This window comes from Neopelma chrysocephalum, unplaced genomic scaffold (assembly GCF_003984885.1).
Source record: "Neopelma chrysocephalum unplaced genomic scaffold, ASM398488v2 Primary Assembly neopelma1_26, whole genome shotgun sequence".
In the NCBI taxonomy this organism is placed as follows: Eukaryota; Metazoa; Chordata; class Aves; order Passeriformes; family Pipridae; genus Neopelma; species Neopelma chrysocephalum.
The window spans coordinates 17,467,537-17,480,050 of NW_020897695.1; the positions used below are offsets into that span (position 1 = coordinate 17,467,537).

General features: G+C 43.2%; 1 protein-coding gene across 6 annotated transcripts in view; it reads left to right on the forward strand.

Annotated features, from left to right (window-relative positions):
• Positions 1-12,514, forward strand: part of UBP1 (upstream binding protein 1) — a 52,678-nt gene that overhangs the window by 13,794 nt on the left and 26,370 nt on the right. The window contains exon 1 of one of the 6 annotated variants that reach the window (XM_027675773.1): positions 3,788-4,119. The exons of 4 other annotated variants lie outside the window; for them this stretch is intronic. In XM_027675773.1, coding sequence (XP_027531574.1) covers positions 4,007-4,119 — 113 coding nt within the window. In that variant the 5' untranslated portion in view covers positions 3,788-4,006. Of the gene's footprint in view, positions 1-3,787; positions 4,120-12,514 lie in introns of those variants that run through there. One more of the 6 variants, XM_027675772.1, reaches the window with a different exon arrangement.

Here is a 12,514-nt window from a genome sequence, read left to right on the forward strand (position 1 = left end):
TAGGTTGGAATTTATGTCAGAAAAAAAACAATTCCCAGTATAAAGTTCTCACCAATTTATGATCTTGTAACTGCTATATAGCTATGTTAATGCAAGTCCAGTAAGCAGATAAACCAGTTTTGCTATGCATAAATCAATCTGTATATGGATTCTCTGGTCTTGGATCCTGTCTTAACTTATCTGACTGTCAGAAGTAGAAAGTGCATTACTTTTAGTTTCCCGCAAACCACCGCCTTCTTTTGTACAATTTACAAAAGTGGGTTTTAGTGCTATTTCTGCTACCTTATTATGAAGTCCCCTTTAGGTCCACACAACGTCTGAGTTCTCAACTAAAGCTCTAATCCTTCAGTGACAGGAGTTTTAGCTAACTTGGTAGCGACTGCTGCTGTATGCTGAATAATGCCTACTAATTTATTAAGTGGACCATAAACATCTCATAATAGTCAATTAAATTAATTAGCGCCATCATTTGGGTTGTTGCCACCTTCAGAAGTGCTTCCATCATGATAGTAAATTAAGGATATCAGGGTATTCTTGTCAGAGGAATTTTGCCTGTGGTAATTTCAGTTCTTCTCACTAATAGCTGTAACGTGGTAGCTAGTACCTATGCTAATGACTTGTCCATGAGCCCATGCCCTCTTCATAAATTTCCCTTTTTGAAGCTTCCCCTTATATGCAGATGAACTATTCATCTGTCCCCAGACAGGCAGAGAACTCTTACAGCAATTCATCATGGCTAGGCTTCACGAACGAAGATTTGGGAAGGGCTCTACACATGTTTGTTGCAAGCGCATTGGTGGCTAAAAAGGCCAAAAAGGCCAATACGAGATAGTACAGCAATTACAGCAGGAAATAAATAAATAAAATACCAGTACCTTTTTTTTGGAGAAGCTGGCAGTTGTATTTTAACTTAACAAATTGCCTTTAAAGATCATAAATCATGATCTGCGTGATTCTCTTTATCTTTGAGGATGTCATATGCACATTTTGAACAACAGCTAGTATTTTGTTAATCATTAATGAACTTAGGGCCTTCCTGTGCAATTGCACTTAAAGCATGATCAAAATATGTTTTACAGTCTCAGTACTTTTCTGTAGTTTGATCTCTGGATCTATCATTTTAATGAAACATCTCATAAAATTATTTAACTATCCTCTGAATTATTAATGCATGATGGGTTTTCGAGAACCCTTCTTTACATCAAGTCATGGGTTACTTACCCTATTTGATGACAAGAGGGAACAGGATTAGGATTATAATCTAAATCACTGGCAGTTCCAGCTCTTCCTTGCATCCCTCCTAGTTTTTCCAACTGCCAGGCCATTATGATCAGTAAAAATTATTTATTAAAAGCTTAGCTGTCTCTTGGGACCTTTCCTTGGAGAGTATAAAATAATCAATTCTAATAACAGCATAAAATCAATCAACTTTAGTAATTTTTAAAATTTATAAATTCATATCCCAGAAAGAGAAATTTGATGCTACTTGAATACACCTGTATCAAACTCATTTTGGCCTGTTAAATGCTAGTCTTAATGCAGCTAAAAACCTACAAAATTGACTTAAGTTGCTATAAAATGGGCTGAGAAACAAATCAAAGGCCAGACAGAAACAGAGGAAATGAAAGAATTTTCTTTGCTTAGTACTGTGGGTACTGCGCTTTCCACCCCACCATAGGTGGGTGCATTTCACCTGAAGACAATGACAGCCATCTCTGCCTATCACAGGTCCATTTACAGCTGCTCCCTTCTAGCTTTTAGTGATAAGAGGGCTCTGACCTGAGCCCATGCTTATCTGGGCTTTGGTCATTTATGAGGTAGCCCTGCCTGCAGGTGCCAAGCGAGCCTTCACCTCTGTGAACACCTTTGTTTTAACAAGCTGGAGATTGAATCCAGGATCCTGATCCAGGTTTTAGAGTTTTTCCCCTTCAAATTAAGTAGTGTGTGTATTGCTTTAGGTTGTGTACTATATATAAAGCATAAATATTTTTCTGTCTCACAGGTACTGCTTTGTCTTTTTATTGATCTTTCCGCAGTACTGACTGGTCATTTAGACTGCAACAGGGTAATCCTTCATAGGGGAGATCTCATAGCCAGTCTACAGCTTCCCTATGACAGGAAGCAGAGGGGCACTGATATCTTCTCTGTGACAGTGCCCAAGGGAATTGCCTGAAGTTGTGTCAGGGGAGGTTTACGTTGGATATTAGCAAAATGTTCTTCAACCAGAGGGTGGTTGGGTGCTGCAAGAGGCTCCCCAGGGAAGTGGTCACAGCACCAAGCCTGACAGAGTTCAAGAAGCATTTGGACAACGCTCTCAGACACATGGTGTGACTCTTGGGGTGTCCTGCGCAGGGCCAGGAGTTGGACTACTCAGCCCTCATGAGGCCACATCTGGAGTGCTGTGTCCAGTTCTGGACTCCTCAGTGTAAGTAAGACTTGGAGGTCCTGGAGCAGGTCCAACAGAGGGCAACAAAAATGATTAAGGAACTGGAGCATCTCTCTTACAAGGACAGGATGAGAGAGATGGGCCTGTTCAGCCTCGAGATGACTGAGAGGGGAATCTTATCAATGTCTGTAAGTATCTGAAGGGAGGGTGTCAAGAGGTTGGTACTACGCCCTTCTTGGTGGTGCCAAGCAATAGGATGAGAGGCAACAGGCAGAAACTGATGCCCAGGAAGTTCCACCTGAACATGAGGAGGAATTTCTTTATTGTGCAGGTGACCAAGCATTGGAACAGACTGGCCAGAGAGGTTGTGGAGTCTCCCTCTCTGGAGATATTCAAGAACCATCTGGACACAATCTTGTGCAATGTGCTCTAGGATGACCCTGCTAAAGCAGGGAGGTTGGACCAGATGACCCACTGTGGTCCCTTCCAACCTTATTCATTCTGTCATCCTTGTGGCTCCCTGCCAACTCAGCATATGCTATGATTCTGTGGGGTTTCGGGTTTTTTGGGGGGGCAGGCTGCTCAAAGTTCTATGGAAAAATGAATCACGGAACGGTTTAAGTTGGGAAGGGACCTTAAAGCTCATCTTGTTCCAGCCCCCCTGCCATGGGCTGGGACACTTTCCACTGGACCAGGCTGCTCAGACCTTTAACATCCCCGGAGGCGGGGGAGAGAAGCGGGCCCTCTGAGGCACGACCACGACGGACGAGGCGCGAAACCCACCCCGCCATTCCCGGCGGGCAGGCGGGACCTCCCACCACTTCCCGCCTCCTGCCCCCTCCGCGTCCGGCCGCCGCCGCTTCCGGGGCGCGCTCCCGCCATGCCGCGGGGCGGGGGCGGGGATCACCAGCGCCTGGCACCCGCTGACGTCAACTGGCGTGAGGAAGTGCCCCCTCATTGGCCGCGCTTCCCCCTCTCCCCTCCGCTCCCGCCTCTCATTGGGCCCCGCGGCGTTTCCCAGCCAATGGTCGGCGGCGGGCGCGGGGAGGCACCGCCCCGGCCAGCGCTCGGGGGCGGGCGTCGCCGCCATGTTGTCGTGAGCGGCGGCAGCGGCGCTGCGGACGCGCCGGAGCGGCGGGCGCGGCCCCCGGGGCGGCCGGGACCTCCCGTGGCGGCGGCTCCTCCCCGGCGGGTGCCCGCGGCGCTGCTGCTGCTCCCGCCGCAGCCTCCCCCCTGCGAATGATGCGGCGGGAGGCGCCGCTGGGCTGGGTCGGAGCTCGGGCGGCGGTAGAAGCGGCGGCTCTGGGCAGTGCCCGGTCGAAAGAGGAGGAGGAGGAGGCGGCGGCCGCCCGGTCCCCAGCGCCCCGCGGCGGCCGGGCGGGCGCAGGATGCTGAGAGCGACCCCGCGGCCTGGTCGCGCCGCGAGAAAAGGGCCCCCCCGGGGCTGAGCGCGGAGTGGCCCCATCCCGTTCCCCCGCCCCGCACGTGCTTTCCCCCCCCCTCCCTGCGTCTCCTCCAGCCCCTCGCCCTCCCGGCGCCCCTCCCCGGCGGCTCCGGTGCCGAGCGGCCCCGCCCCGTCCGGCCCCTCCCGCGGCGGGAGCGCGGCGGGGCCGGCGGAACATGGCGTGGGTGCTGAAGATGGACGAGGTGATCGAGTCCGGGCTGGTGCACGACTTCGACGCCAGCCTCTCGGGCATCGGGCAGGAGCTGGGAGCCGGTGCCTACAGCATGAGGTAACTCCCTACTGTAACCTATCCCCGGCGGCGGGGCCGCGTCCCGACCGGGCTCCCTGGGCCACCCGGCCCGGCCCTGCCCGTGCCTCAGGGCAGCGAGCGCGGGAACGAGCCGCGGCTTCCCACGCTGCTTCCCTCGCTTTTTTTATTGCTCTGGCTCCCAGAGGCTCTTCCCGAGGAGCGGGCACGACCCTTTTCTCCTGCCCTCCCTTTTCTCCTGGCTGGTGGCCGCTTGGAAAGGGCTGGTGGGCGGGTGGCTATCTGGCATGGGGTGGGCTTTTCCTTTTATTTGTGTAATCTCTGCCGTAAAAATGACACTTCGCTGTCCCTGGGAGATGTAACCCGCACCCACGTTCCAAAAGATTGTCATCTTGTACTGGACAAATATAATTCTTATTTACAATAAACACTAGGCGTTTTTTCCGGCGTTTAAAAATGTTCTTTCTCGAGCAGGTACACGTAGTTAATAGGGTAGTAGTATGCTTGTATTTTAACCAATTTAAGTGTTTAAGTAGCGTTTGGGTATGCTTTTTCGAAGCTAAGATAAAATTGTACTTCTTTGAAATGAGTAAATTTTATTTCGCTTATGGGTGAAATGTGTGGATTCTTGAGTGACGATTTAGGATGGGAAAGAGAAATTGTTTTGGAGGCACCGGGAGACATTTTAGTTCAAGGTTTTGGACAGGGTTAGTCAGTGTTTTGAGAGTCTGGAGAAACAGCAGTTGCATTTGATAGTTTTGAGGCTTAGCCTGTATGGAAGGTACATTCTCTCTCAGATGACCACACGTTTTATCTATTATGTGTATTTTAAGGCAGTACTTCCCAGGTGAAGTGTTGAAAGTGCAGTGTTGTTGCTGGAAGTTACAAATAAGGCCTTCAGCTGAATAGAAAGGATCCTTCTGTTGGTATTTGGGATTGTGAGCTCGGCAGGTTGAAGGCGGTGTATGTTTTTGATGGGGGGGGTTGTTCTCTGTGGGGTTTGGTTATTATTTTTTTTTAATTAAAAATAACTTTGAGAACTTGGCAGTTCAGGGAACGAGGTGATTCATCTCTCTTGATGAGAATACTCCTGATTTTATATTCAGCTTCTCTGGATTTTATCCCACTTCTGTCCCATTTCTGCCTTAGCAAACATTCATCCCATGAAGAGGTGGGCCAGTTTTTGTGGGCAGCTGCATGGAGGTTGCCTGGATGGCTTCTTAGTGTGCAGATACCTATGGATAAATGCATGTGCTCCTGTTCAAGAACTGCTCTTCCTTCTCTATCACAATTCAGTTCTTTCTGGGATTTCTTATGATTAAAAATACTGAGTTTTGATTGGGTTTTAAAAAATACTTTCCTTTCTTTTCATAGACTTCATTTCTCCTCCCAGTAATGCTCACTGTTCAATTTCTTGGAACTGTAAGAATTGTAACCTTTACTGTTGGATGTTTTTTCTGCTCATGTCATCCTCTTATGGTGGGGAGCAGTCCTAGGTGGTTTTTAGTTACAAAGACTTGCCTATTAGGACATTCTGAATTGCCAGAAAAAGAGTTGTAGCCATTAAAAACACTTAAGAAATAATATTGCACAAATTAAGCTATACATTAGACTTAAATTTTCTTGCATGCTTTGTCTAGGACGTGTTTTTGGAAGACACAGGCCAGTAGTATTATTTGTAGCTTCAATCTCTGACCACATAGTTAAAGGGATCACCTAGCTGCAATTAGGGTTTGCTGGATTCAGAGTGATTTCAGCAAGTATGCAAGTTATTTTATGTATTGTTTAGATTTTTACTTCAGAGAAATTATGGCTTGTTAAGTGATGTGAGGGGGGAAACTAAGAGAAGTGGCATAGCATGAAGAGTGAGAGATGCTGCTCTCTCACTGTTCTGTGCCAGTAGAAGCTAATTACTTGTCACTGTCTTATGAAAAAATGATAGAAGAAAAAGAAGTATTGCCTAGAGGAGAATGTTGGCAGAGCTCCCTGAGGTATATCCCATATTTTGTTAGCAAGACCTGCATGTACCTATTTTACCTATTAGGGTTGTATATAAAGTAGTTGATGTGTCCTCGAGTTGATGATGAGTCAGTGCCCTGGAGTAGAATATATGGCATTACTCCTGTGTTTATTCTTATTAAGAAAGCTGCTCATGTCTGTTGAACAGTGACTAGGTTTCTTTTTAGAAGGCAGCTAAATGCCTCCTGCATTTCTCTGCAGATTCACGTGGTTTTAAATAGTTTTCAAAATTTCTTTATAAAATCTTGAAACCCATTTTTTCTGATTGCTGTTCTAACATCCTCTCATGCAATAAAAAACTGCCTATAAACAAAAAGTTCAATTCAACTGATAATAACAGTTGTCAGATATGTCAGATAACACCCCCCAAAACCTATATAAAACCACAGTACCTTTAGTGATAGTGAGTTTTGAGTATGTTATATTCAGTTGGTAATGACACCCATCATGTTTTCTTACAAATCCATCATCCTATCCATTGTAACACAATAGGAATTGTCTACTTTTGGGGACTGATGGTTACTATGAATGGTTAAAAAATGGAGGCTGTTTAATTGAAAAGATAAGTTTCAAAGAACTGCCTGTCATCTCTCTAGCAGAATTCCATTTTTCATCTAATGAATTATTTGATTAATGAATCAATTTAAATAAGTTAAATGAGCATTAATAGACAGACAAGTATCTTAATGACTGAATTTTTACATGTAAATTGGAAGCTTAGTGTATGCAGTTATTTAAATGCTTGCAGTTCCAGTGATGTTCGTAGTGCTAAAATTCAAACCTGTCATGGGGAACTTGATGGTTATTTCAGGAGTAGCTGTTTGGTATATATTTGTAGATTAAAACCTGAAGTTCATTAAACAAAATGGAAAAAAACAACTCTTGGCTCTGAAATGGGAAAGTCTGTATAAAAGACTGTATGAAACTACATCCTGAGAATCCTCCATTTTTTTGAGAATCAAGTCAGTTTGACTCTGCTGCGTCTCCCAGACATTGAAGTGTCTTTGGAAAATGGAGCTGGCTGCTGCCTTAGTTGAAATGAACAGAAGCCTAATGCTGTGGAGAGTGTTGGATGGTGAGGGAACTTTATGTATCAGCTCTCCTCCGTGGTTCAGGCCAAAGTAGCCATTAAAGTTGTCAGTAAGGAGTTGAAGGACTGTTGCCTTACAACCTATAGCTCTGATTTTAGGTTCAGAAGAGAGGGAGGGTGTTGTCTTCTAACAGCTTTTGAGTCCCTGACATTCCTTTTTTGGCTTCTGATGAACTTGATTGGGTCATGGCAGTTACTGCCTTAACTTTAGAGTTGCTGTGCAAAAATAAAAAAAGGAGTTATCTCATTCAGGACCTGCTTTTGGCTGCTGTTACATTATGACAGACAAAATGACTGTTTATGCTTCCCCTAACGCGTCCCACTCTTTTGAAACTGCTGCTGGATATGTTTTTTTATTTAAGAGGAATGCTTACTTAAGATATCTTGAATTTTTTATTTACTTTTTCTTTTTCTGATGTACACAGTATTTTCTGCAGAATACATAGTAAAACTTCTGTTGCAGTGGTCTGTTCTATTTTTATGCATTGCACTGTAGAAAAAATAATTTTCACTGACATCTAGACTCTGTAAAATAAAATGTTATGAATTGATTAGGATTGGAGCTTGATTCTTTATGCAAGCACACGAATATATAAATACCTGTCTGGAAATAGGCATTTGAAGGAAAAGAGAATCCACAAACCTAATCCTCCTCACTTTGTTACCACAGATAAAACATGCTGAAAGATAAACCTCATGTTGTAGATCACTGACATTGGCTTGAGGTTGAGGTTATTTTTTTTGTTTCTTCCTAGTTGTGTGTGAATACATTACAAAAAGTCAGGTGCCAGTTTAATTTTTAAAGAAAAAACTTCAAATTCTAGAACTCTCTTTCTGTTCCTGTCACCTCTCATGGTGGATGGACATCTCTGATTGAGAGCAGGGCAGGGAGTCTGCACTTGTTTACTCTTCATGCATTACTCCTGTGTAGGAGCAATCTGTACTAGAGCAGCTGCCTGACCTCCCTGTGTTGGAGGACTGGATGGAGAACTGTGGATTTATCATGGTGAGCTTTCTTCCTTCTTTTCCTTGGTACCATCAAGAGCTTAGGAAGACACAAGTTTTGGTGTTGGCATTTTCTTCTTTCTTTCATTGGTTGGTTTTTGTATTTTGTGCTAGACATCCTTTAAGTTGAAGCTGTTAACCATTTGAGTTTCCATGTGGTGGCTTGTGGGATTCCCAGGAACAGCATTACATTTGCACCTGTTTCTCATTCGTGTTGCACTTCTTGACAGCTGCTGCAGAGAAAGTTGTTTCCCAGAAATTAATTCCAGGGCTCTTGTCTCACATCAAACTTGCTTTTGCAGACACAGGGAAAATGTTAGGAAGTACGAGCTCTCCCATTGCCTTATATTTTCCTATGGCTTGTTCACACTTCTTAACAGTGCAGAGCTTGGCTTTGAGATAATGACTTTTAATTCAAATACTGCTTGGGAAAAATTTTTCTCAAGGTATTTGCCCTCATAAACTGTGCTTTAAAGTTTCAAAAGGCCTGTGTATTCTTGGGATGCTTTAGTACTCACACCCAAAAGTATACAATCCAGAAGACAGATAAGGCAGATGATTGATGGAACATCACTTCGAATTTTGATGACATAGTAGTTCCTGTTCTTGTAAGGACAGGAGGTTTTTCATTTATTTTGTGACATTATTATTATTATTATTATAGAGGGTTTTTTGTTATGTGTGTATTAGGTTGTTGTAAAATGCTTCAGACAAAGTGTTGAAAAGAGGGTTTTAAATTTATAAGGAAGGTGATTTTTGAAGGCTGACAAACACATTTCACAAGCTTGGGAGGATAAATTACTTTTTTTTTTTTTAATCTTTTTGTGCTATGCTCATGTAGGCTATATAACATAGGACAGCTTCCCACATGTGATCTATCCTACTGGATGCTTTCATTCAAGTGTTTCATGCACCTTGCTTCCACTTCTAAGATTTCCTACTTTTGTATGGTCAAATTTCATTTATGCACCTCTGTAGCATAGCTTGCTAAGAATGGATGTTGGAGGATATGTTCACTGCCTGCTCTTCGTGTATAATCAAGACTGTGTCTGTTCGGGTCTTTCTGGGAAAGTTTTCCTCATCCCTCTAGGAGGAAAGAATGTCTTTCATTTGAATGCTTTAGATAACACATTCTGAGGGACTGAGATAAGACTTTTCTTACTGGAGCTAATAGTTTCAAAAACTTGGTCTCAGCGTTCCTTCCATGAGGAGAGTAAACCTTGATAGGTCAACTTTTTCAAATAATATCAAAAAACCTAATGAAAGATGCTGTGTGTCCTTCATAATGTTGCTACTCACACGTCAGCTTGCTTTTAGTAGTCTTAAAGTTCACTTAAATGAGACAAGTGAAGTAAATTAGTCTTTACTTCACAAGATCAAAAGTTAACAGTGGCAAAAAAAGAACAGAATCTCTTAAAGGTCTCTCTTCTCCTGTAGCCTGAAATACTTTCAACAGTAGCTATTTTGGAACACTTGCTTTTCCTCCATCTGGGCAGCTCTGCCAGTGGGTGCTTCAGTGTTGTTAAGAGGTTCTTTGCCATGTAACCTGAGCAAGTTGGCAGTAAAAGTCCCTGTCACTAATCTGCACTGGGCCAGCAAAAATCACACTTCACCAAGTGAGTAGGAAAGTAACTAAAGGATGGACACATAAGTATACACAAACATGGAGGCTGTCAGGGATTTACTGGGGGCAGACGATTTGTACTGCCAGGCTACTGGCTCATTATAAATGCAGAAATTGTATTGAGGATCTGAGGGGAAAAAAGCTGGAGCTGAGAAGGCTGATCTGCTCTCCTGGTTGGTTTTTTTCTTCTTTTTGTTTTGTGGGGTCTCACAATAGAATCACTATAAGACTAGAGGTGGTAAAAAGACTGATTCAGCATCTCCATAGTTTCTGGGAACGTGATTGACATAATAGCATATATTATGTGCAGTTTATAATCTTCAGTTTAAGTAAAGAGCACTATTAAAAATACTAAATTTCTACTTCTCACTGGTTTCCTTCTCTGACGTGTGAGCACTCTTTGCATATTTTCTTCAGCTGTGCTGTGTGAGCAGTGAATTTTATTTTGTAGAAAATCCCTGTCACTGAAGTTTAGCTGGTCCCTATTTAACTGACACTTTAAAGTCTTAATTTTAAGTATTTTACTCATACTTCATTGACTGTTTTAATTGCCTGTAGCTTTTCACTGTTTAGATGGGGAAAAAGTGTATGTTCAAGTGAGAAAACACTGATATTTCATTCTTTATGAGTGAACAAATCAAAAAGTTATTTAAATTATATTTCTTTTAAAGATGGTCTGCAAAGGATTTTAAATTACATTGGTGTCTCTTTTCCTTTGGAATGTACTAGTACCCAGAAGACTCTTTTATAAGAAAAATTTGCCTTGTCCTGTTTTCTGGAGTGTTTTTTTGGAATGGTGGCATTTAAGTATGAACATTATGCTCTCTTTACAGCTAAATTGTAGGGTTGTGGAGTTGGATGTCTTTATTTCTATTTCTTCAGTGGCAATTAGTCATTACCACTTTGTAAGTATTAGCCAAAGCAGGGTTAAAGCTGGTTAAATTGGTCTTCCATTTGTATTTGTTGGCTTCCAATGCCTTGTCTCTTAACTAATTCATTAACCACATCACACTTTCTTAAGCCAGACCAGCTACAGTTTTATCTGTAAATTGTGGGTGGAAAATGAAGGCTTGAAAGATATTTTTCATAAATAACGTGAAAGACTTCTCTCTTTAATCTTGTGTGTTATGTGAAGGCAAGTGCTGCAGAACTCAGTTGAGAATTACAGGTTATATATTTGGAGAGATACTTTGCATGCCTTCAGTGTTGCACTTTAACTCTTACGTATGTATTTGAAACATTGTTCTTGTTTCCATGCTCTTGCCATTTTAAAGTTCCTCCTCATAAAAACACTAGTGTTTTATGTGCCAAAGTGTGTGGTGAGCAGCAGTCCTGTCTTGGGACTGTGCTTCCCTCTGCTTGTCACAGTGCTCCCTCCTGCGTTGGGCTGCCGTGCTGCCCTTCTGACTCACGCCAAGGCATGGAGCATCTCTTTGTTTCTTCTGAGTCATCCTCAAGGAGCAGTCTCCAATATACTGAATTTTCTGTCTTACTCGTCAGTGTTGTGAGATATTGGATCCAAATCTCACTGAATTATTGATATGGGTCAGAACCAACTCACCCTCAGTGTGTGTGCGTGTGTGGAGAAGAACTGGGCCTAGACTTGCAGGTCTGTGGTAAGGCCTGCACATAAGGCCTGCTGAGGGCACAGGGCAGAGCCGGAAGGACTGCACCAAATGTTGCTGAGCCCACGCAGAGCCCATGGCATCACTAAAGGTGGTGCAACCGGGCTGTCAGTGAAGGCAGACCTGCCTGGTAGCCCACCCACACCAAGCCCCTGGAGCCTGTGGCTGCATACAGCACAACTCACTCTGGCCTGGAAGGCACTGACTGGATATCCTGCCTGGGAGGGAAAACTGAACTCTGTAAATACACGAGACTCCATGTGAGCTCTCTCTCTGTGTCTCTCCTCTCCTGCAACCAGGTGAACCATCAGATCTTGTTAGTAACCATTTTTCCTCTCTCTCCTTCTCTCTTTCTTCTTTCTTTACTCTTTTAATCTGTTTTCTTCTTTTACTCTTTTTCCTTCTCTTATGGTTAACTTAAAACCAATGAATGGGGTTTTACTAAAGCTGGTATATTGATTGTTTTTAGTAAGTGTTTTCTGCGGAATGGGTGTTTGTGCTGGGTGTTCTAGTGAAATGCTTTTTCTTGGTTGTATTTTACTCCTGTAAAATCTTTTGTCAAAATATATTATTTTTCTCACTAAGTTAAAAGAATTTCTCTGAGAGAAGAGTGTGTAACTTTTTCTCTGGACACTAATTAGAGGTTATAACAAACCAAAAGGCTTTTAAAAAGTCTTCAGTAAAATGGAACCGCTTTGGGCAGCTTATGACTTAAAATCTGGAGTGTAATAGATGTGGTTCTCCTTTTCTCTGCACAAGTAAACTCCTTTAAGAGTGTTCACTTCTCCCAAATGGGTATTTCACATTGTCTTCCTTTGTAACTTAGTTAAGCCTTCTCTGGGCTTCAGTTTGAGAAGCTGGCATCAGAAGTAGTTAGAATATGGTACAGCAGGCTTGTAATGCTTTTTTGACAGTGTCCTGCCTTGTCCCGCTTTCATGCCTCTTTGTAGCACCTTCTGTGGTCCCTCCCTAGTGGAAAGGAACCTGCATGGGTGTCTTTAGATATAAGCTGGATTTCAAGAGGAATTTATAATAGAGTTCTCTTCAAATAAA